Source organism: Microtus oregoni, unplaced genomic scaffold, assembly GCF_018167655.1.
Source record: "Microtus oregoni isolate MIOR12 unplaced genomic scaffold, Mior012 000035F_ref0000213, whole genome shotgun sequence".
Lineage (NCBI taxonomy): Eukaryota > Metazoa > Chordata > Mammalia > Rodentia > Cricetidae > Microtus > Microtus oregoni.
The window spans coordinates 23361657-23387699 of NW_024543094.1; the positions used below are offsets into that span (position 1 = coordinate 23361657).

A 26043-nucleotide genomic window follows, 5' to 3' on the forward strand; every position below is an offset into this window, starting at 1 on the left:
AAGCAGTTTAGGGTACAAAGGGGAGAAAAGACAGGTCTGAGGTACATTAATTGAGTTCAGAAAACAAAGATAAAGGATAAAAAACTGCTAGTGGACAAGGCAAGTGCTGAGTGACAGGTGTTCTCAACTTCCCTGATGCTGTGATCCTTTAATACAGCTCCTCATGTTGTGGTGACTCCCAACCAAAAAATTATTTTCACTGCTACTCCATAACTGTACTTTTGCTACTATCATGAATTGCAAAGTAAAGATCTGATATTTAGGATCTCCGATACGCAACCCCCAAAGGCGTCATGACCCACAGGTTGAGAACCACTGTTCTAGACTCTCTCTAAAGGCAGGTGGAATCCGTTTATTTCACAAACACTCTTCAAGGGTATCTCCCATTCACGGACAGTGAACATGACAAGCCCATCCCTGTCTCCATCTTGTGCCTGTCACAGTACAATTTGAATGAAAAGGAAAATGGAGAAGGCCTGGCCAGAGCAGAGCAATGGAGGTATGAATGGTTTATTAACTATGGTCAGCAGGAAAGGTCAGCCACATGAGCAATCTTTTCTCCTCCAAAGGGTCACAGAACCACGGGGAAGAAAATCAATAGATGCTTGTGTAAGCAAAGAACAATCTGAATCTCCTCCCCAGGGAGCCATAGAGAATACTGTATTCATAAACTTAATAAATTTTTGAAAAGGTAATAGAAAACACTTTAATGAAAGCAGGAGGTTTTTATTTGGGTTGTTAAATGTCCAGCTCTGTTAAGGGCAGAAGGTGGGCAGAGCAAATTAAAAGTGTAGAGAAATCAAGATGGGGCAAAGACGGGAATGGGCACAGCACAAGACAGGGAGGGAAAAGGAAGAGTCATGGAAAGGGAGAGAGATACAAAGTACCAGGAAAAGTGGAGGATAAAATCAGGCCGTGTAGACAGAGAGAAAGAGAGAGAGGCCGTGTAGACAGAGAGAGAGAGGCAGACATGTGCAGAACCACAGCGCTACACAGGCAGATAGAAAGAAAGAGACACACCAGACACCCAGACAAGAACAGACTGAGGAGGAGCAGAAGCCCCAGGCTCCAGTACACAGATGGGTAATATGAGGAAATACAAACAGAATTTCTCCAAGCATTTACAGCATGAACTTATTTGATCTTCAAAACAGCCCAGAAAGGGAACGCGGTTCTGACCACATCACTCTCCCCAGGAGTTTCAGGTGCAGAAACCAAGTTAGAGAAGAAGTGACTGGCCTGAGTTCACACGGCTAACCTGACTAGCATTTGGACCTAGCTCATGTCATCACATCCTTCCCTTCCCAATTCCGTCTTACAAATGTACAAATAAATAAAACCATAGCAGAAGTCACAGATGGTTCACCTGGTCACTATCATAAGACATAGATTGACTTTTATTTCATGGGGAAAATTGATACTGGGAAATTTTGAAAAACTGTGATTAATTTTTTAAAATTATTTATCAGATTTAAGATTTAAGCAAATGGCTTGAATGACTCAAAACCAGAACAACATGGTGAATTAAAAATTTATGTTGATAAAGACAAGACCAGGAAGAGTTGTAAGGGGTAGATAGATTTGAAACAAATTAAAAGTAAGAAACTGATAACATTTGGTGATTGCATAGAAATAGGGAATGATGGCCAGGGTCCAACAATGATGGCCGAGCTTCCAACTGAGAGCCCTGTGGCCTCCAGGGAAGATCCAGACAAAGAGAGGAGGGTAGTCTCTCACCCACAACACAGCTGCTGACTTAGTATGGTTTCAATTCTTACTGAGACTTGTAAATGGAAACAGGGCACCTAGTGCCAGCAGAAAGGACAGTGAGTCTGTGGAAGAGGAGAGTCGTAGAGTCTTTGAAAACATGAAAGGGATTCAGCCACTCGACTGACTTCAGATGCCTTTTGTAAGGAGTACAAAGACAAGGCCGGATGGAACTCTCTAGAATGTTCCTAGTGCTGCAGTTGCTTGATCGTGCCCGGCTTTTGCCAAACTGCTAAAGTCAACTGTGAACTGCATAAGTGAGGAAAAGCTAGCCTAAAAATACAGAACCAACTAAGGTGACTCTTAAGATGTACTTTAGTTTTCAGATGGAACACATCCAGGTTGCTATCACTGTTGCAGGGTGAAGCAGATGTAAAGAAGTCATTTGTGAACTGCAGGTCTTCACCTCTCCTCCAAATGCAATCTCCCAGTCTCACTCCAGCGCTGTAGTAGATCCCTACTGCAGCCTCTCTGCCGCCCCCATCTCTAGAAGACCTCATAGATCTCCTCCAACTTTCCCTCCCACATTCGTCCTCTTATTCTCGCTCCCCTATCAAGCCCTTTCCTGGGAACACAGTAGCAACATAGACCAGTAAAGCAGATAGTCCCACAAAGTAGGTGGGCTAGCTTCAGATCTTCACTCTCCTTCCTTCCCTCCAAATCCAGTCCCCCAGTCTCATCCCCAGCTCTATAGCAGACTACCTACCATGACCTCTCTTCACTCTCTGCCCCATTCCCAAGGGACTATGTAGATCCTGGTTGGGGGGGAATCCTGCTTTCCTCCCTCCTACAGACGCTTTCATTACCCCAGCCTATCCCCATCATCTCCCAATACCTAAAGACCCATTATACCCAGGATCCCCAGTAGCCACACCAAGCAGGATCTCAGAAGCATTCCCTATCAGCCAATACACAACCACCAAATTCTCCTAGAATCAGAGAGGGCAACAGAAACCAAAGAATAAAATTGTAAATGAACATGGTGCTTTTGTTTCCTGGCTGCCCAGACCCAAATAATCACAAAGAAACTATATTAATTACAACACTGTTTAACCGATGGCTCAGGCATATTCCTAACTAGCACTTACATCTTAATTAACCTATTTCTATTAATTTATGTATCTCCACAAGGCTGTAGCCTACTGGTAAGGTTCTGGCATCTTTCTCCTTTGGCAGCTACATTGTATCTGCCTGACTCCACCTTCTTTACCCTACATTGAGTTTAGTTTTCCTACCTAGCTTTGCTCTTCTCTGCCATAGGCCAAAGTAGCTTCTTTATTAATCAATGGTCACAAAACATATTCATAGCATACAGAGGGAAATCCCAGATCACAAAATACCCACCCAACAAAGACAAAACCAGATACCAGCACCTAGAATTATAACCACTCCAAATATCAATGCCTGTGTAAAAATAAAATGAATAAGAGTCATGACAATATGTCTTCACGAAAGCCCAGCAACACTACTATAGTAGACTCTGAGAAATGCAACATAGCCGAAGCAAAAGGCAAGGACTTTAAAATAGCTTTTATAAATATGATAGAGGTCCTTAAAGAAGAAATAAATAAATCCCTTAAAGAAATATATCTAGAATGAAATGAATAAAACAATTCAATACCTGAAAGTGGAAATACAATCAATAAAGAAAACCCAACTGAGGGAAATCTGGAAATAAAAAATTTAGAAACTTGCACAGAAATCTCAGAGACAAGCCCTATCATCAGAATATAAAATATGGCAGAGAGAATCTCAGGCATGGAAGAGACAATAGAAGAAATTGATACCTTGGTCAAAGAAAACAATAAATCTAAAAAACTGAAGATACAAAAAAAATCTAGAAAATCTGGGACACTACGAAAAAAACTAAGTATATGAATAATAGGAATGGAGGGAGGATAAGAAATCCAGGCCTAAGGCACAGAAAAAGTTTTCAAAAAAATCACAGAAAAACTTTCTCAACCTAGAGAAGAAAGTGCCTATCAAGGGACAAAACCCACACAGAACACCAAAAAGACTGGATCAGAAAAGAAATATTCCTCAATCAGAACAGAAAATTCCCTCTGTAGATAATAATAAAAATACTAAACATACAGAAAAAATTAAAAAAATATTAAAGTTGCAAGAGAAAAATACCAAGAAACATATGAAGGCAGACCTATTAAAATAACATTTGACTTCTCAATGGAGACTCTAAAAGCCAGAGTCTTAGGGTGTCTGATGCCGTGAAGAGAAACCATGACCACTTATAAAAGGAAACATTTAATTGGGTGGCTTACACTTTCAGAGGTTTAGTTCATTATCATATGGTCCTGGGGAAAGAGCTGAGAGTTCTATATTCTGACAAACAGGCAACAGGAAGTGGTCTGTGAAACTGGGCATAGCTTGAGCATAGGAGATCTCAAAGCCTGCGCCCACCCACAGTGATATACTTCCCTCAACAGGGCCACACCTGCTCCAACCTCCTAATAGTGCCACTCCCTATGATCTTATGGGACCAATTACATTCAAACTAAGACAGGCCTAGACACATTATCTACAGATTATAAGAGATCACAGATGACAGCCCAATATACTATACCCAAAAATCTTTCAATCATAATAGATGGAGAAAGAACAACATTCAATGATAAAACCATCCAGCTCTACAAAAGGTGATAGAAAAAAAAAAACCTCCAACCAAAAGAGATTAGCTACATTCAAGAAAACATAGGGAATAAATAATTCCACACCAACAAAGTCAAAAGAAGGGAAATAGGTGCACACATACATACACCACCACCACCACCAATAATGACAACAATATCACCATTACAAACACCATAACCACTACAAATAACAACAACAAAATAAAAGGAACCAGCAATCATTGATCATTATCATCTCCCAATATCAATGGCCCCAATAAAAAGACACAGACTAACAGAATTGGTGTGAAAGCAGGTTCCATTCTTCTTCTGTAACCGAGAATCACTTAGTATCAAGGGTAGACATCACTACAGGGTAAGAAAAGGGACCTAAGAAGCAAGCTGATATAGTCACTTTAATATCTGACCAAACTGACTCCAAACAAAACTAGTCAGAAGAATTAGCAAGGATAGTACATACTCATCAAATAAAAAATTCACCAAGAGGACATCTAAGCCTCAAATATAAGAACACTCAAATTCATAAAAGAATCAATCACTACTACATTTTATTTATTTATTTATGTATTAAAGATTTCTGTCTCTTCCCCGCCACCGCCTCCCATTTCCCTCCCCCTCTCCCAATCAAGTCCCCCTCCCTCATCAGCCCAAAGAGCAATCAGGGTTCCCTGTCCTGTGGGAAGTCCAAGGACCACCCACCTCCATCCAGGTCTAGTAAGGTGAGCATCCAAACTGCCTAGGCTCCCACAAAACCAGTACGTGCAGTGGGATCAAAAACCCATTGCCATTGTTCTTGAGTTCTCAGTAGTCCTCATTGTCCACTATGTTCAGCGAGTCCGGTTTTATCCCAGGCTTTTTCAGACCCAGGCCAGCTGGCCTTGGTGAGTTCCCGATAGAACATCCTCATTGTCTCAGTGTGTGGGTGCACCCCTCATGGTCCTGAGTTCCTTGCTCGTGCTCTCTCTCCTGCTCATGATTTGGACCTTGAGATTTCTGTCCGGGGCTCCAATGTGGGTCTCTGTCTCTGTCTCCTTTCATTGCCTGATGAAGGTTAATATTCAGGAGGATGCCTATATGTTTTTCTTTGGGTTCTCCTTCTTATTTAGCTTCTCTAAGATCACTAATTATAGGCTCAATGTAGCCGGGCGATGGTGGCACTACTACATTTTAAATCACATATCGACTCTCACACTAATAGTGAAGACTTCAGTATCCTACTATAACCAATAGCCAATAGATAAGCCATCCAGACAAAACTAAAGAGAGAAATGCTAACTAGCTGACATTATAAACCAAATGGACTTAACAGATATTCACAGAACATTTCCCTCAAACACAGAAGAGGACACCTTCTTCTCAGTACCTTATGTCACTTTCTCCAAAATTGATCTCTTACTCAGACATAAAGCAAGTCTCATCAGATATGAGAAAATTGAAATAACCGCATTGTATCCTATCAGACCACCATGGATTAAAGCTGGACATCAAAACAACAAAAAGAACAGAAATCTTACAAACTCCTAGAATCTGAACAGAGAAAAAGTGGGTCAAGAGAGAAATTAAGAAAGAAATGAGAGACTTTTTAGAATTGAATGAAAATAGATATAAGAGCACACAAACTTATGAGACACAATAAAGGCAGCTCTAAAAGGCAAGTTCTTAGCACTAAGTGCCTACATAGAAAACACAGCTGGGCTATCACACATATGAACTGTCAGTGGCTGAGGATTCACGAGGCCTCAGATTAGATCCTAGAGCTGAAAGAAGTGGATACATGTTCCCAACGCTAACCAAGGAGCTATCTCCAGTTAATAACCACTTATCAGCAAAACCTGAGGCCTCAAACCAGACCAATGACTCTTTGCAACGAACACTTGCAAGTAAAGATACATGGACAAGAGGGTTTGCTGCGTGACTCACTGTGTCATGCCGCTGCTTCGATGACGACAATTTTTTCCTTCCTTTTCTCTTAAATTTTATTTCGTTAGGGGGAGGGTTGCAAGAGCAGAGAGGGTGGATAAGAAGGGATAGGGAAATGAATGGGATAGAGATGTACCATGTGGAAGACACAAAGAATAAGTAAAAGGAAAGTTAAAAAATAATAATGATATCTAGGTGACACTGCTAAAAAAAAAGACAGGTAATTGAATCACCAAAATTCACCTTTGGGTGCAATTGTTATGCTCCCCGAGATCCACTTTAAAGGTACTCCAACTTTGAATAAAATTATTCTATCAAAATAAAAAAAAATAGTTTTCTCCAAAGGACTCTCACTGGGAGCACAAACTACTCTCAGGGGTAGGTTGCATGCTCAGCAGTAGATCGCCAACAAAAACAAACTCAAGGACACCCTTGCAGGTCCCTTGTCTCATAATGTCCTCTCAGCACTTTATTTTTTAGTTTAATTTTTACTTTTATTTTACCTATCTTTTTTAACTCCACAGGTTTTGTATATATATATTACAGCTTCTAGTTTGTGTTTTCAATGGGGTTCCTGGAAGTATGAACAAGTGGATCTCCGCGTCTATATCTTGTGCCTTCTCTTAGGATATTTTCCTTCTGTTTGTGTTGTTTGGTCTATTGTGATTTATTTGGTTCTATTTTATCTTACTATGATTTATTATTATCCCTTAGAGACCTGTGGGAACAAATGGGAGGAAGAGCAAGGATGAATAGAGGGAGAGAAATCTGTAATCAGTATATTTTGTAGGAAAAAAAAATCTATTTTCAATGAAAGAGGAAAAGAAGTCATTTGTGCTGATCTTTTGTTGACAGAGTTCATAATTTTACTTAGGGAGATGTTTTTAGGGAAAGAAAGTGGGACCAAGAAACCTTTTGCTGCTATTATTGTTTTGTAGGCCCCAGACTGCTGCTCTGTAAAGTATTCTCTCTCTCTCTCCCTCCCTCTCTCTCTCTCTCTCTCTCTCTCTCTCTCTCTCTCTCTCTCGTGTGTGTGTGTGTGTGTGTGTGTGTGTGTGTGTGTGTGTGTGCTTGCATGTGAGAACACAGGCATATCACAGGTGTGTAGACAGAGAAGCCTAAGCCTTGGACAACCTCAGCTGTGGGTCCTATCCCTACTCTTGGTTTTGATGCAGGTTCTCTCGTTTTCACTGTGCTGCAAATTCTAGATTAGATGTACCACAAGCTTCTGGCAGGGTTTCCCCATCTCACCACAGGAGTACTGGGGTTATATAACATGCCAGTGGCTCCAGCTGTCTTACATGTGTTCCAGGGATTTGAACTCAGATTGTGTAGCTTGTTCCGTGAGTACGTTTTGCTCACAGAACCAATTCCCTGGTCCTGTGAAACATTTATTTTTAAAAGAGAAACAGTTTGGTTTATTTTGTGTTGATGCTATTTCCTTTTCCAAACACTCTCTTCATGTTAGGAACTTTCACATACTAGATTAAGTCTGAATAGAAGGCACCTGCAAACAGTCACCCACACCTGCCTCAGGAGGCTTTGTCCTGCTCTCTGGATGGATGTCCACATCTTGCACAGTGGAGGATGAGGTAGGGAGGCCGCAGGCATGGTCCTACGGAGGCTGACTCATGTACACTACTGTCCTCTCGCTGCTCTTAGAAAGCCAGGCATTCTTCCAAGACAAATGTCAGGACTCCCTGTGCGGTTTATCATCTGCTCTTTGGCTTTCGTCCCAAGCTCAGCCCTCTCACTGTCTGGCCTCTGGGCATTAGACACGTGTCTCCCTTTGGGCCTCTGGGCACTAAATACATGTCCCTCCCTTGGGGCTTCTAGGCACTAGACATATGCTCTCCCTTTGGGCCTCTGGGAACTAGGCACACGTCCCCCTTTGGGTCTCTGGGCAGTAGACACATGCTCTCCCTTTGGGCCTCTGGGCACTAGACACATGTTCCCCTTGGTTCTCTGGCTTCTTTATAGATCCCTCCTTTCCAAATCTGTCCCCAGTCTTTGCCCAACAGCATTGCAATATGAAGGACCAATCCCCATCCTGTGTTTTACATCTCCCTTTTATTCCCAATTGTGAGCTAAATAATTCGGGCATGTAGAACTCTAGGATTTTTCTATAATTCTGCTGATTAATGTTCTGGCATTTCCTAATCACTTCTGTCTAGACATTAGGACATGGGATTTGATCGCCTGTGTTGAAGATGAAGGTCCGACAGCCAATGGCTCCTTCAGTGGGAAGTAGAAAATAATGCTCAAGATAATTGCAGCTTAGAAAGCTGAGGCTTTAGACTTGATGCTCAGTGTGACCTAGTTTCCATCATGCGAGGATCAAAGAAAGTTCTAATGGAACAAACTGAATAGGAAGTGTTGTTCCTCATGGCAGGGATGGTGAAAATCTCTATAAAATGATCACAGATGAAAAACCAGGGCATATATGTGTTTTTTTACTTCCCCCTAAAGCAGAGGATTGGATCTGGAGTCATTTAGTCAGTTAGTTACTGCCTTTTTACCATCTCATAGACATGCCATGACTGCTCTAGATACCAAGAGTGTTAAACATTTTTTATAATAATAAAGCATTATTTCAAACTGGAACTCACAGCAGCTGCTGTGCGGCGAGAGGCTAAGAGATAACTTACTTCCTACCAAGCATATTACTATAGCAAACACGTCTTTAAATAAATGTAAATATCATCTCCATTTTATAAAATGACAGGACTGGAGACGGAAAGTGAACTTGCTAGTAGAAATGATGATGACATCATGAACAGCCAACGGTCAAATACAAACGTGCGTTTGTGATATTCCAGCGGAGACCGACATAGCGGTTAGGCTACAGAGAAGACTCCATGCCTGTCTCAAGAAGAAAAACATGGGGATGGGGAACAAGTTCAAAGCCTACGTAGCAAGCAGCTATACTCTGACTATCTCTCTGGCCCATAAAGTGATTTTTCCCATAAGGTTTTCAGAACAACGCAGTGAGAATAATTTTATCAATAAATCGCACTCAGGTTAATGGATATGAACTTGGAGACTTATTTTATGCCACCATATTGATTCAAAATGGATCACAGGACCAAATGTAAAGGTTAAGCTGAAACTCTTTGGAGAAAGTAGAGCAGCTTAGGTTTTTTGGTTTTTGTTTTTGTTTTGTTTTTCCTATCATTGTGATGCAGTTTCCTGGTACAGACAAGTTAAAGCAGAAAGACTTACTTTACTCATACTTTCAGAGATTTCAATATATCATAGTAGCTGATAATAATGATAACAGCAGCCAGGGTGGAGCAGCTGCCAGTGACTGACTTCCTCCAGCAAAGCCTCATCTTGGAAAGTTTCACCCCCTAAATAGCACCACCATCTTGGGCCAAGCAATCTAATCATGATCCTCTGAGGTGTAGCTCTCAACCTGTGGGTTGTGACCCCTTTGGGGTCTCACACCAGATGTCCTGCATAGTGGATCTTTATTTCAAATGCATCCACTCTGCCTTTTGTTCCCAAGTCTGACTGTAAACCTACCTAAAGTCAACAATAGCCATGCCACAGCTGGAATGCTGTGTTGTCCTGAAACAGCTTCCATCAAATTAATGGGTTTTCCATCTTTAGAGTCAGTTCTCCCTCAAATTTCTCTTATAACATATAACACTAATTGTGCTTTTTCCCATCTGAGATGTCACAAAACATCTTCACACTTTCTGCATTTTTTGTCAGAATTCTGGTCTTCCGAGTCTTCTCAGACTTACCAATTTAGCTCCACTTCTAGCCTAGAGCGTTTCTAGCCCACACCGCCAAACATCACCAAATTCCTCCCTAAAATCAGTTTAAAGATATAGGAATTGCATGATTATGTTCTAGTCCTAGAAAAGATCACACTTCACTGGTATCAGTTTTCTGGATTAGCTTCATTTCCATCACTGTGTCATAACACTGACAGCTTACAGGAGGAAAAGTTTATTTCTCTCATGGTTTTAGAGTATTTCAGCCCTTCGTGGCAGGGAAGATAAAGTAAAGCAATTCAGCTCACATCATGTTAATCCAGGAAGCAGAAAATGAGACAGGAAGTTGCTAGGGATAATATTCTCCAAAAACTGCTCCTAGTAACCACTTCCTCCAGCCTGTATGTACCTCTAATATTCCCATAATTCCCCCCAAAAATTTCATGTTGGGATCAATTTTTCAAGTCATTAGCCCATGTCCCCATAGGCATTATGTATTCATGTGATACCAAAGTCATAAAAGCTGAGTCAGGGAGTATTTTCTTAGCTAAAAAACCAAAAGTATCAATGACAATAGAAGGATGAATTGGTTTATATCAAAATTTAAATGTGTTGTACTTCTCAGGATATGGTCAAGAAAGGGGAAAAGGAGTTGACAGAATGGGAAAAAATACTTTCAAATCATATATATCATTAGTAATTTGCTACCAAATGTATAACTTACAGTAGCAACTCAAAAGTAAGATGGTAGTTCATTTATAAAATGAACAAAAGATTGGATTAGGCATTGTGTTAATGTAGATATAAAATACCTACTGAGCGCACCAAAGACATTTGACCTCATGAATGCTAGGCAAACCCAAATCAAAACCACAACACAGAAATGTCATTGAGGAAATTAACATGCTCTCAGGACTGTAACATGGTGTAACTTAGGAAAAGAAATTTCAGTTCCTCAAAATGCTAAACACAGTTACCATGTGACCAGTAATTCCGCTCCTTCCTGTACACCAAGAGAAATGAAGACATATATTCACAAACAAAAAGTCAAAAGAAACCAAACGCTCCTCACCTAACCACCAGCTGACCGTCTCAGTCATCAACTAGATGAGATGTAGAATCACCAAGAAAAAAGCCCCCTTGGGCAAACCCAAGGCGCAATGACTCCTCTGAGTTTGTCCACGGGGATTATCTTGATTGGATTGAGTTGGGAAGAACCCCCCCCCACACACACACACACTATAGGTGGTACTGTTCCCTGGGCTGAGATTCTAGGCTGTGTAAAAGCCAGCTAGTGACTGAGATTGGCATATGGCTGGCTGCCAGAAGCTCCTGCTGATGTAACTGCCCGTGCCCTCAGACAACGGTAACAAATGAACCAAAACAAAGGCCTCTCCATTACGATGATTTTAATGGAGCATTTCATCACAGCAAGAAGAAAAGCAACTAAAACAAGACAGTAAACAAAGCAGCATGCCCACACAGTAGGACATCACAAAACAGCATGCCCACACAGTAGGACATCACTTGACAACTTAATAGAGGCAAATGATGATTCATGTTCCAATGGGTAGACCTTAAAAACATCACACTCAGTAGAAGCCAGTAAACAAAGGAGAGCATGCTGGCCATGTTGTATAATTCCGTGTGTATTAGATTTCCTGAGGGGCCAAACCTGCATAGCCAGAAAGTAGATCATTAGCTGCCAAAGTTGGAGAGGAAAGAAAAATAGGAAGTTCCTGTCAATTGGAATGGATATTTGAGAATGATGAAAATGTTCTGGAATTAGTCATTATTGATTGTTGTATTGCTATGTGACTAGGCTAAAAACACTGAATTATACTAAATTATTTTCTTTAAATTATACAGTGTGTTTTTAAAACTATACAGTGTTCAAGTAATCATAGCAATATGGGACAGGCACTCAGTTTGTCTTCATGTCCCTCCTTTTCCTTTACAGAGCAGGCCACCGATTCCTCATGAGTGACAGGAGTTAGTGTATGAGAGGCCAGTGAGATCTCCACAGAAGAACCGAAATTAAGAAAAATAGCATTTGGGAACATGAAATCTTGACTTGTTGTAAGGGTATATGTACCCCACCCAAGGCATTGCATTGAAAAGAAAAAAGAAGGACTTGAAAGAATTTATGGGCGGGTGACAAAGTGGGAGAGGAAATTGGAACTCAAGAACCTGATAGCAAACAGGCAAATACAAATATAAATAAAATATAAAGTACAATACGCTTTACAGTTTTGTTGAGCACTCAACCTCATAATACCTTTAAGTTCTTCATATCTGGCCAGCCATAGAGAAGCCCCAAACTGTACTAGTGAGACGGCTCAGTGGGTAAAGGAGTTGTGTAGCTCCAGCGACCTGGAACTCACAGAAAGGTAAGAGCAGAGAGGTGATTACACCAAGTTTTCCTCTGACCTCGACACTTCTGTTGTGGCATACGCATGTCTACACACACACACACACACACACACACACACACACACACACACCATGCATACATACACAGTTTAAAATAATTTTTTTAAGTTGAGAAAGAGGCTGGAGAAATGACTCAGCAGTTAAAAGTGCTTCTTGATCTTCCAGAGAGCCGTAGCTGGGGTGCCAGCACTTATTCCAAGCAGTTTGCAACTAACTGTAACTCTAGTCCTGGGAGACTTTACATCATCTCTGGCCTCCACAGGCCCCCTCACACAAGTGACATATGCACACACATAAATATGTTTTTTTTTTAAAGTGAGCCAAAGTTCAATAGAATTATTTCAAGCCTTGGTCTAAGATGAGAAAGTATATAAACACCAAACTGAAGCAGGACAGATAACTGAGCAGTCCCCTTGTTGGCTTCTTTATGCACTGCTACCTTTAAGTTTATGAAAGAGCAGATCATCTGTTTGAGGAATGAAACCAAGGCAAAAATAAAACACAAGAGAAAGTGATCATCAAAGCAAAGGAGCAGAAACCGATGGTGGTGAGAGCCCGGGTGTAAAGGGCACTGCTGAAACACTGGCTAGACCCATCTGCAGGGTTGCAATAGCGACGCTTAAACAAGCTGTAAAGCACTGAAGACACTGTAGGCAATGTTAATAAAGACAAGAAGATCTTTATAACATGACAGGGCGGGCTGGAAAGAGGCTCATCTGACACAGCTAGAGAAAGCAGTGTAGTAAGTACTGAGTTCAGCGTGGCAGACAAGTTTTGAAACAGAATTTAGAAGGCCAGTGAATTTCATGTAAATTTGATGCATTTTTATGGAAAACTCTATATTCTAAAATGCTAAGAAGAGGAACGAGTCGCCATGCACAAGAGGTGGTTTCTATGATTAAGTACTGCAGAGGTAATGACATGGTGTGGTTTTTGTTGCTTTGTTAAATGCACAGACATGCTGAATGGTGTGACAGACAGAAGATGATATGACAGGGTTTTAACATTGAAAAATGGTCTTGATGCAGAGGAAACCAAAAGAGGCTTTCTCAGTCTGACAGCTGACCCAGAACACCTAGCATAAACTGCATGCTTCTGCTTAAATTTGAACAAGAATAAAATATGCATTGCCTTTAGCTGTCATCAACAGTCATCACGCACAAATCGTAAACAGCAAACATTTCAGGGACTGGAAAGGGGGAAAATAGTGGCTCAGAACAACAAGCACGGTCTTGTAGAATTGGGAGCAGGTAGTGGAGATGATGCTTGCTTCTCACCAAGAAATCTGTGCTTCAGAACAAACCGCCTGGAACATGAATATGAAGTACTGGCTGCCTGACAAAGAATAAACTCACAAGACGGTAATGAAAAAAAAAAAAACTACTGTTGCTTTGAACAGATGTTTCAAAGATATCTGAAAACTTGGTAATGAAACTCAGTTTGGATTTCCAGTACCATGACTTCTTGCAAGATACCAAGTAACTTATGGGTCTGTATACTTGCAAACTTTGTTTAACTCCAAGTTAAATTTAATGGGTCTGTTTACTCGCAAACTTTGTTTAACTCCAAGTTAAATTTAATTGCACTTCCTTGACAATGTAAATATGTATTTTTTAAAATTTATATATATATATATATTTATATAATTCTATATATGTTTATTTTGTTCAAAATATACCTTTTAGGCCTTTCAGTGAATCTACTAAACAACATTAGGGTCTTTAAGCTTGTCTAAAGTGTATTTATTTATTGTATGTCTGTGTGCATGTATGTGCACTATGGCACACATTTGGAGGCTGGAGGACAACTTTCAGAAGTCTGTTCTTTCCTCCCACCTTGAGGGTTCTAGGATTGAACTCAGGCCATCGGGCTTGGTGGTAAGTGCCTTTTTCAGGTGACCATCTCACTGTCACTAGTCTTAGGATATTTTCTCATACACTCAACACAAGAATAGGTGTTGAGAGTGGTTTCTGTCCCACCAGATCCTGCAGCCATTCAGTTCCAAATGAACACACAGAGGTCTACATTTATTATAAACTGGTTGGCCTATTAGCTCTGGCTTCTTATTAACTCTTATATCTTCCATATTAACCAATAATTCTTGTCTGTGTTAGCCACGTGGCTTGGTACGTTTTTCAGTGAGGCATTCTCACCTTGCTTCCTCTACATCTGCGTGATGACTACAGACTGGTCTTTCCTTTTCCCTTCTCCTGTTCTTGTTGCTCCGCCTCTACTTCCTGCCTGGTCGTCCCATCTATACTTCCTGCCTGGCTACTGGTCAATCAGCATTTCATTAAAATACAAATGACAAATCATTACCAGACCATTGGGTACCAGACCATTATCTCACAGCACATAGGGATGACTTTTAAGAAGCTTTAATTTAATCAAACCTGGAAGTTAGCTCAAGGTTTAATAAAATCATTACCATGTAATCCTTGTCAGTAACAAATTAATTAGGCAGAAAATACCCATTCTCCAAATTATTTGAAAGGTATCTCATTTGTGTGAGTCTTAAACATCAACATTTCTACAATAGCACCGTTTTCTGCCATTAAGTTTTTATCTAATGTCTCAGAAACATGAGTATATCTTAATATATCAGTTGTTACCAGAGAGCCTCCCAGACCTAACTTCAATACAATAGCATATGTACTTCTAGGAGAGAAAAGGTGATAGTAGCATGAGAAATAAGTGTGGTTGTTGTGCTTGGTAATTTCTGTAACTGATTACACAAACAAATGAGTTTTTTAAGTCAGGGAGGCTAATGTGATAGTTACCATGCAAGTTGCCTAGGGATCTAAGACTAATGGCTGCAGCTCAAAGATCTGCTAGGATGGAACCTGTTTATCAGAAGTTTCCAGGGCTTAACAAAGAATTTTCAAGGGTGAAATTAAGAAAGTGGGGAAAGAAAAGTTTAATTTCAAGGAAACATCTCAGTATCATATTCAAATATCTCAGTGTCATTTTCAGACATCTCAATGTCATGCTCAGACAAGTGAGCAGACATTGGTTTATCAAAGTGAGAGGGAAGGCCAGGAAGAATGGCGATTTATCAAATTGAAACCCAGGTAGAGTCTATGTACTGCCTTGGGGGAGTGGGAAAACTCTTAATAAGATCAACAAATAGTTTAAAAGCAGGGATGATAGGTACCTCGATATGATTGACTTTGTGCAACTTATTCAAGTTGGAGGTCAAGAGAAAAGGGACACATAGCATCTTTAACTTTTGTTTAAAACTTTAGCTAGATTCAATAAGAATGATCTACAGGTACAATGTTGACTCTCTGGAGGAGGAAGGAGGAAAGAGGAAATGGATGTGTTCTGTCTACATGCAAGGGGCAATAAACAGTCAAATCCCACAGCAGAGAGAATCTCCAAAGCAAAGGGGTACTTAGAATGCTTCAATCCACTGGGAAGGAATCTAATTATGCGAGGATAATTCAATAATCATGGTTCTTAGTTTTCAGATAGGCTGGTCTGAGACTTGCTGTGTAGACCAGGTTGGCCTGGAAACTGCCTATGCTTCCTGAGTGCTGGGATTAAAGGCTTCAGGAAACCAATCATATGGATATTTTATAAAGAACCTTTCCTATTAAAACTTCCCATTACCACATAAAATCTTTTTTTAAAAAAATTTATTTATTTTTTATGTATACAATATTTTGTCTGTGTGTATGCCAGAAGAGGGCAACAGATCTCATTACAGATAGTTGTGAGCCACCATGTGATTGCTGGGAATTGAACTCAGGACCTTTGGAAGAGCAGGCAATGCTCTTAACTGCTGAGCCATCTCTCCAGCCCTACCAGGTAAAATCTAAAAGAAAGAAGTGATACCAACACCAGGCTTCAAAGTTCTCAGGCTCACAATTAAATGCTGAATGAGTAAAGATTAGGCATCTATAAAAGAAGAAAAAAATATCATAGCTAAAAAGAGAATCTGATGAAAAGAGGGACTTTCCTCCACTTGTTTTTTTGACTTGGAGAGCACACTTTCTCTTAGCTTCGATATATTTCCAGAATAAAGAAAGGTCTTCTATGCCTACTTCTCCCAGGTCAAACACAGCGTGTCCAAGAAGGGCTTCTTTTCTCAAAAAACATTTTTCTTTTGAAAGCTGTTTTGGTCAGTAGCATCAAGATTTTCCCAAACACTCAGATCTATACTTTCATATTTAACTTTATCTTTCTTTTCCTTTGATTATAGAACTGACTTTCAACCACACAGATTCATATGGCAGAGTATTGGAGACACAAGATAAAACAGGCCATGCCCAGAGAGCTCAGTCAAGTGGGCACCATTACATTTCACATCCCCATACTCCTGTGGTCACCGTCTACAAGCAGCCCCTCACTATTCGGACTCCACACTCCCACTTGACACCCCAACTCACACAATGGTGTGCTGACTGAGTACTTTCCCCAATGCCATAAATCTGTTGTGGAACTCCTGCTAGGAATATCTCTATTGGTCCTTTGTGTCCAGAGGACACCCAGTGACTTTCCTCTAGTAATCAGTGCCCTGGGCATCCTCAAGCCCTCCCCACTCTGCCTACAAGCATCTCTTTATACCAAGTACAAGTTTATAGCTCCCACCCAGACAGACCTGAAATTAATTCCTGGCCTCCTCCTTCCCACATTGGTCCCTGCGTCCCTTTCTATCCACCCTCAGAGCTAATACTCAAGTTCTGTTTCCTTCTAGAAAACATTTCAAGAAATTCCTCTTACAGTGATCTGGCCTGGGTCATCATAGCATTTATCTAAAGTAATCTTTCTGACATTAGGTCATAATTAAATTTACATTTTATTTGTTTGCTTATTTTTCTTCCTGAACTAACCAAAAATTCTTTGAGGTCAATAAAGAAACTGCATTTTTCTTGATTAATTTTCATGGATCCTTTCATTTAGCTATTTATTGAGGCCTTCTCTGTACACAATACTGTACCAGGTAGTAAAAAAAGGCTACTGTACATACTGACATAGTAAGTCCAAAGGAATATTTGTGGGTGAATAAATTGTAGCCCTCTTCCTAGCATATTTATTTAAGAGGGGAAAAAATACTTTTAAGCTCTTATATTTTTAGCTCATTTGACCATAGAAATCCTATAAATTTTAAATAGTCCCCAGGAGTCAACCTTAGAAAGTTTCAACAATTGGGTTTCAGATAGATTTTATTATATATTCACTTGCTCATATTTTTGAGAATTTAACGTCACTTTTGTAATGGCTGCTAAAAGAATGTTATTGCCTTTTTAAACCATACATTTTATTCTTCAGTTTGACATAAAATGCTATAAATAAATCGGATGGAAAGCTATTTAGCTACTTGACATCTATAATAACAGGGGGTGTTCTATAAGGCCATATTTATAAATAGGCAGAAGCCCCAAGATTTGGTTATTATAATTTAATTGCACGAACTTCTGTTGAGGGTTTGCATCATTTAGCTAACAAATATGTCCATAAAATAAGCATTATAATATAATACATATTCAAGCAAATGAATAAATGTCACTGTGACTATCCTCTTGAATTGCAACAAACAATAAGTGGTGTAGCCCCAGATGTTTACTTCAACTGGCCCTGAAGGGATGGATGGATAGGCTGCTGGGTAATCACCATGGTTACTGATTCACTCTTTATGTGAAAATGGTACTAAGGCAAAATGGTACCATCTATCATATAGTTCCCATCCATCATAATATACAACAGGGATGCTCATCGTGCAACTTTAGCTTTAAAGAGACTGCTGATTTGTGTTTAAGTGGGGGATGAGGATGTAGCTCAGTTTGTAGAATTCTTAGCTAGTATGCATGAAACCCCAGGTTCAAAATCCTGTACCACATAAACACAATACGGTGGTTGTGCACACCAGTAAACCCAGCACTCTGGAGGTGGAGGCAGGAAGATCAGGAGACCAAGGTCATCCTTGATTACACAGCCAGTTATATAGGCTTTATCTTCAAAAGGAAGAGGATGAGTCATATCTTGAATAGAAAATATTATTTTAATTGTGTCAGATTGTGTGTGAGAACACGCAAAGTCAATTTCAGTCTCTGAATAACCCTCTTTTCTTTCAGAGAGGATTTACTTTCTGCTTCCATTAGTTATCCGGGCTAAGGGCAGATCTCCCTAAATCCAGCCGAGAATGGAAATCATTCTAATTTAGGTTCCAGTCCTTTTGAGAACTGGCCTTTCCAAGGGATTCTGGAAGCTCTGCTTAACTTCTCTGCCTCTTGGCCCATTGACATTCAGCAAGTATCTTGTGAGGATGAGCATCCCCAGAGGCTGGGCTCCCTCCTCCTTTGCTCTCAGACCCTGCCTTTCCTCCCTCCGTGGCTTTTGGTGCCTCACACAGGTGGCCCATGCACCTTGTTCTTCTTGCCTTACTCTCAGGAGGCTTATGTTGAATCCATGGCCAGAAGCAAAGAAACTCAAAGCCCGACTTTGATTACTGCAGACACTTTCCCTGTCTTTTAGCTAAGAAGCTTAGACTGATCTTCAATAGCTCAGGCCAGGTGTCCCCTCTTCGTCTCTTGTCCACCCTGCCTTCTATAGAGGTCTCTTAAAATCTAACTCTCTTTCCACTCACTGGCTTAGCTTATGATGGTACAATTCTCTATAAGGTGTCAAGTCTGGCCCTGAGCTGCACAGCACAAGACAAAATATCTTTGAGCTCAAACAGTTGAACTGGAATCCCTATCTGAGTGTGTATGGTTTACTTCTGTGTAGCTATGAATAAAATACTTGACAAACACTTTAAAGTGAAGAATTCTCATTTTTATGTTTTTCTTATTTGGGAGGGCTCACAGTCACAGAGGATTTGATCAAAGGATCATGTTTGCAGCTGAAGCATGCAGTAGAAATACTTCATCACCTCATGGCTCTTGAGAAGCAGAGGAAAAGGACCAGAGACTAGGTAAACCCTGAAAGATATGTGACCTGTTGACCTAGTTTTCCCAACCATATCCTGACTCCTGAACTTTCTGGAATCTTCCCTCCCCTCCCCAAGCAGCGATGGCACTGGGAACCTAGCACTCAACATGCACATTTGGGGAGAGCATGCCTTATGAAACCACAGCTGAAGGGAGACCAATGTGAGCCGGGGTCCGATAGGAAACCCTGGCATCCACATGTCTATCTAACAGAGAGGAGAGACTCATGTGCTGTGACTTAGTCAAAAAGTTACTCCTTTGACCAATGGAGACTAACTGGACGTTTTCTCTTACTGGGTTTCCACTCAGAGCACAGTGAAGGAAGCAGGGAGAGGTAGAGCCTAGCACACACAGGCAAGGGGGACAGCCTTCCCATGAAAAGGAGAGCACGGTCTTGGTGATAAGAAAGACATACTGTTTAATGGAGACTGTTGCCTTACAGGCAAGGAAAGCCAAGCCTCCAGATCACGTGATAAAAACAGTTTAGCACAGGCCAAATACTGTGCCGAATGCAGAGCAAAGACTAGGGGTATAGGCAATAAACCAACCCAACACACTAGAATAATCATGACTGGGAAAGCACAAAGAGACAAATGACCTAGCTGTAAATGTAACAGCATTAGAAGTAAAATAACTGGTTGATTAGTCGATTGATTTATTGATTGATTGATTGATGATTGGACTGACTGGATGAAAAAGTTCTTGCCATGCCTAGGACCCGCTATGTAAATCTAGAACTTGTGGCAATCTTCCTGTCACTGTCTTAGTGCAAGAGGTACAGGGATAAGCTGATACATCCATCCTGCTGAGGGCTCTTGAATGGTGGCCTGGCAGCATTATTTTGCCAAATTGACGGCACTTCAGTGGGTTAATAGCTGGAGAAATTCGGGTCCCCGAATGCTGCTTGTGGTATAAAAACTAGAGGAAAAAAAATAGAAGATGATATGTACAAAGTAAAAAAAAAACATTATTAGTCTTCAATTTATTTAAGTTTAAGTGTATGTTTGGTGTATAAGTATGTGGTGTGTTAACTTTTGAGTGTGTATGAATGTGGAGGCCAGAGGAGGATGCTTAGTGCCCAACTCTATTGTTCTTCATCTTATTCCCTTGAGACGGGGTCTCTCACTGAACTTGGAGCTAGTATGGTGGCCAGCAAGTTCAGTGATCTTCCTGTCTCCACTCTGCACAGCATTGGGGATACTACTACACAGGACCATGCCCTGATTCTTATGTGGGTTCTGGGGATTTGAACACAGGTCTTCATGCTTACACAGCAAGTCCTTTAAACCCTGAACTATCTCCTCAGTCCAGTTTTTGTTCTAAAGCGATGGGCTCATGGGCAATTCTCTTCCTTCTATGCTTTCCCAGAATCCCCTAATACTATAACATTTTATTTACAAAATAAATATTGAGCAAGTAGAAACGACACAGAGAACTGACATCAATCTAATCCACAGTAAATGGCACAATAAAAAAAAAACAACTTTCTTTTGAACTCTGATTTCTTTGGAGTTAATTCCAGTAGCAAAATTGTAAATGCCTGCATCAGCCATGGGAATGGAATACCACAGTTTCCAAAGACTGTAGAGTTCAGCTTTTCTGGGTTCCCCTTAGTCCCTCCCACTTTTCTTTTTAACAACATGATGCTTTTATTCTGGAAAAATCAAATGATGTATTTTTTCACTCATATTATTTATGAAATTTTTTTACCTGAAATTTTCATATTCTTCTGCGTGCCGTCTCCATGGGCAATTCTTTATGTTAGTGATGATCTGAATGTAGTCATCCTCAGAATACCTGGGAATTGAATAGCAACGAGATTAGATAAGAAAGTCTCACATGGAACATTCTGGAGACACTTTGAAAATCTCCTCATTTTAGCCCTGAAATCAGCAGAAATAACTAAATATCATGCTCACTCCTAAGCATGGAGGGACATACAGCTTGAAATTAGGTATTATTATTATTATTATTATTATTATACTGGTTTAAGAATATATATATGTATATATACATATATATATATATATATATATATATACTGCAAATCTCATAAGTCAGGTTTCACATCACAACCAGTGAACATGTTCCCTGTGTGTCTCCTTTTCTCTGTCTATCTCTGTTTCTCTCACACGCACATACACAAAGCAATCTTATATTAACTTTAACTCAACGACAGATAAATACTTTCTGAATGCTGATCATGAACATATAGTTTGGATTCTGTTAATAGCTTCACATAGAAATTTGTAGTTAGAACCCCCTACATATAATCACACATGGTCATACACACACACACTACACACATACATACACACACGCTTGTAATCACCAGGTTTTAATTTTCTGCAACACATTAAAAGCCCAGACTGGGCTATGGTGAGAAAGCTGAATACAGGCATAAAAAGCTAAAGACAGTGACACAGTCTGATAAGATAGGCGTGGGCCAAAAATCCCAGTCCCCTTAGATCTCTCTCAATTCCACCATTAAGTATTAATTCCTAACACACAGAATGCTGTTTCATCTTTAAGAGTGTTCATTTGAAATGCAAATATCTCTCTGAGTTGAGAAAAAAACACCTTGAGTTTTCTTCCATTCGTCTCTCAGCCATCAGGTTGCCAGCCTTTAAAGATCAAAGCCGTGCAACAGCGAGAGAGAGAGAGAGAGAGAGAGAGAGAGAATATGTGTTGGTGAGTGTGTGAGAAAAAAGTTGTGCAAGTTTTTCCTGGTAGAATGAGTCCATAACCCATGAGAAGGAAATGAAGTCTCCCCAAGGTTATCTCTAAACGGAAGGATTTCTGACAGGCAGGGGTGTAGTCAACCACAGAACTCCTTTGTAGCTGAAATTTACCTTCCTCTGGGGTTTCTTCCTCTTACAATACAAGTAACAGGCATCAAGGAATCAACGTGGTTTTCACTGACCCTGCCAATGAACCCAGAAAAATCTTCTAAAAACATAGTGAATACTGAAAGCAAAGCAAAGATTCCACCAGAAGATTAAAAATAGTTTTAGGTGCAGAGCTCTCCCCACGATGGACTCAGATCACTGCATGGGTCAAGTACTCATCTTAGCGCACTACATCATAAGAGCCCCACTCTGACGCCCAAGCTATCTAGATGAGCTATTTCTGGCTGAAGTGTAGTACCTGCCTCTACAAGACCTTTTGCAAATTATTGCTAAACTTAAAAGAAATACCCATTCAGCATTCTCATTTCTGGATCTTTAAGAGATTTAGTGTTGTGACATCTTTCTTGTCTAGAAAAGTCTTATCAATTATTAAGGCAAGGCTTTACATCATTTCAAGATGTTATCGGGACAATCAGAGCACTGTACATATAAGAGCCCATGAACCAAGGTAAGCAAATTACTTGTGTTTACTAAGCTCCATCAGAGAAAGAAGTATAAGGGAGTGGGAAGGCCAAGCACACATCCAATTAAACCAACAAGAATTGCAATTGCACTTGAAGCCAATATAAAGTGTAATCAGAAGATAAAGGAAAAGAAAGCTATTGTCTTATCAAACTAGATGTACCAGTGTCTAAATTTTATTGGCATGGTATTTATAAGACAAAAGAAATGAAATGTTTTATAATGTATGGTTCAGGTTAGTGAACTTGAAGATTGAGCAATAAAAAGTATTGAAAATTAAAAAACAAATGGGGAAAACTAGAGGAAACGTGAACAACCTGGACCTGGTAGTACAAGCCTATAATTCCAGTATGCAGGGGGCACCGAGGCAGAAGGGTCATGGGTTCGAACCGAGCCAGGCTCTGTATCAAGACCTTATATTGCTTTAATGTATTGAGAAGTAAATGTGAACTTCTGAAAGAATAGAAAAATTAGCTATGGACAACCTCGAATGGTTTGATGTATGAATAATTCTAGTCCTCCTAACAGAGAGGGACAGCATCTTGAAGTCTGATGGGATTTATCTCTAAAACTAATGAAAACTATAAAGCTGAACACCTAAGAAGCCCAATGCACACAAAGGACAAGAAACATGAAGGAAATGACAACATAAGAATAAGTTCTTAGCAGCAGCAAAGAGAAAAGCCTAAGTTGTTATGAAGTACAACACAGTACGTACGAAGAAAGCACAGCCGGCAGCATGCTTCTTGTTAGAAACAATGGGAGCGGGAAGGCAGTGAACAGTGACATAAACCACAAAATGGGGCCGGGGAAAGCTCATCCTAGAATTCGATACTCAAAAAATCTTCCCAAAAGATTAAGGTAAGATAAAGACTTTGTCAGCGGCAGTGTTGGAAGAAGGTTCCAGGAAGAAGAGTAATGAGGGCAAATGGGTGTCCAGGCTGGCGAAACATAATGAAGAGCTCTAAAAACAGGACATGTGGACACACACAGGGGCCTTTTCCGTTCTTGCCTACATTCCTTTAAAAGACAACTGACAGTTGGGAGATGGCTCAGCCAGTAAAGAGCTTGCCTAGCAAGTGTGAGGACCTACGTTTGAGTCCCAGAATCCAGGTAAAAATGACAGCTAGGATGGCACCCATGTTTGTATTCCTGGCAGGAAGGCACAGACAGCAGGATTCCTGAGGCTTGCTGGCCACCAATCCAGCCTGTGTGGTAAGACCAAAGTCATAAGAGACCCTATCTCAAAGGAGGTGGACAGCCTTTCAAAGGATGCTACCCAAAACTGATCTCTGTCCTTTGACATGTGCACCCCCTACACAGACACACACAGACACACACACACACACACACACACACACACACACAAAATATAGTTAAGGAAAAAATTAAAAAGCAAAGGAAAGTTGACAGTTTAAAATAAAGATAGCAATAGTTATAGAAGGAAATTGTTATAATGTTTGCAAAATAAATATAATCACAACTATAGAGCAATGCCTAGATGGCAAGGATGGAGTCAATAAACAGGAGCAAAGGTGTAAAAAACTTTTGAAAGGTGACTACAGTGGGAAAAGGGATGTTTGTTCTAACATAAAGTAAGCCACACAAATGCAGTCATAAAAATACGCAAAGCAAAAGGAAGCAGATAAAAAGAAGCAAAGAACAGGTAAATCAAAAACAAATAGCAAGAGGGTAGAATAAATATAACCATATGACCAGTAACATGTAAATGATCGAGACACACCCATCATAAGGCAGAGAATGACAGACTAAATGTTTTAAAAAGCTAAAGTATTTTTTTGCAAGACGAACATCAAACAAGCCAAGTGCGTAAAAGCGATTATAAAACAGTAATGACAGTAGAGAAAATTAAAACAAAGTTTGAGTGGCTATAGCCACAGTATAGGCCAAACAAGAAATATTGCTACATAAAATCAATATTAGTGAGTAAAGACTATTATCGTGAACATAAAGTAAGATAAGAAACAATACTTATAAACCTGTTGCTTCCTTGCCTGAGCAAGGAAAAGTGAGAGAAGATACAAATGAGCAATGTTGGCAATGAGAGCTTGAAGAAGAACTATCCTAATGGTAAGATAATGTAGCAACAGTTTGGCTAACTTAGATGTAATGGATGTACTTACTAAAAGGTAAAACCACCAAAACACACTCAAGATCAAACAGTTGATGGCTAGTATCACTGCTATTTCAAAACTGCAATGAAAATACTTTCTGAACAGAAAATAGGCACACAACAGCATCATGGATTTTATCAAATATTTTAGGACTGTTAATACAAACTATGCATCCACAAAAACTCCAAGAAACCTGAAGGGCTGGGCATCTCCCAACTTACTCTCTGAAAACAGTGTTGCTCTGATCCCAAAGTCAGGAGAAAAATATTATTTTAAAAAATACAAATACTCGTTATAAGCACACATAGCAAAAATGTTCAACAAAAACTTAATAAATTAAATGCAGTGGTACATAAGAAAAGTAAGGTTCCATGAATAAGTGTTAGGAAAACAAGGTTGGTTATGAGATATACCAACCAATGCAACTCACTACAGGATGTAGTGATGGAGAAGAACCTAGTGATAATTTTAACACAGAAAGTAAAAACAACTTTCAGTCCAGCCTAACCTTCAACCACCACCATACACACACACACACACACACACACACACACACACGCACACACACACACACAATCAGCAAATTCAAAAGCAGAAGGAATTTTCATGGTAAAATGACAGGTGCCCACAAACAGCCTATGGTTGAGATCATACTCATAACCAAGGTTCCCAGGACAAGAAAGATGGAAGGATGCCCACTCTCCCGGGCTGTCTTCCATTTGCGCTGGGGGTCCAACCAGTACAATAATGTAAGAGAAAGAAGCAAAGCCACCAGATTAAAAGAAGGAAAGAAAATTGTCTCTACTCAGAGCTCAGAGATAACAGTGTCATCGACTGGGTCTACACAAAAGCTACTAAGATGAGCAACTTAGCAAATCTGAAAGACACAAACCCAGAACACTCAATCAGTTACATGGGAAGCAATGATTAGAAACACAATCAATATTCGCTCTCACTGTGCTACAGCCTAGAATAATTGGAACCAGGACGAGCAATATCCTTGCGTAAATTGACATTTAAAAATATGAAATATGGAGGAATAAATTCGATCAAAATGTACAAGTCTTGTGCATTAAAAGTACAAGATACTGTAAAGAACTAAATTAAAGAACTAA

The 26043-nt window shown here is 40.0% G+C and overlaps 1 protein-coding gene across 1 annotated transcript in view; it reads right to left on the reverse strand.

Moving 5' to 3' along the window:
* St8sia6 (ST8 alpha-N-acetyl-neuraminide alpha-2,8-sialyltransferase 6) overlaps positions 1-26043 on the reverse strand; it is a 133778-nt gene that overhangs the window by 20300 nt on the left and 87435 nt on the right. Inside the window, exon 4 of the mRNA XM_041630909.1 lies at positions 21133-21219. Within this exon, the coding sequence (XP_041486843.1) occupies positions 21133-21219 (87 nt within the window). The remainder of the gene's footprint in view (positions 1-21132; positions 21220-26043) is intronic.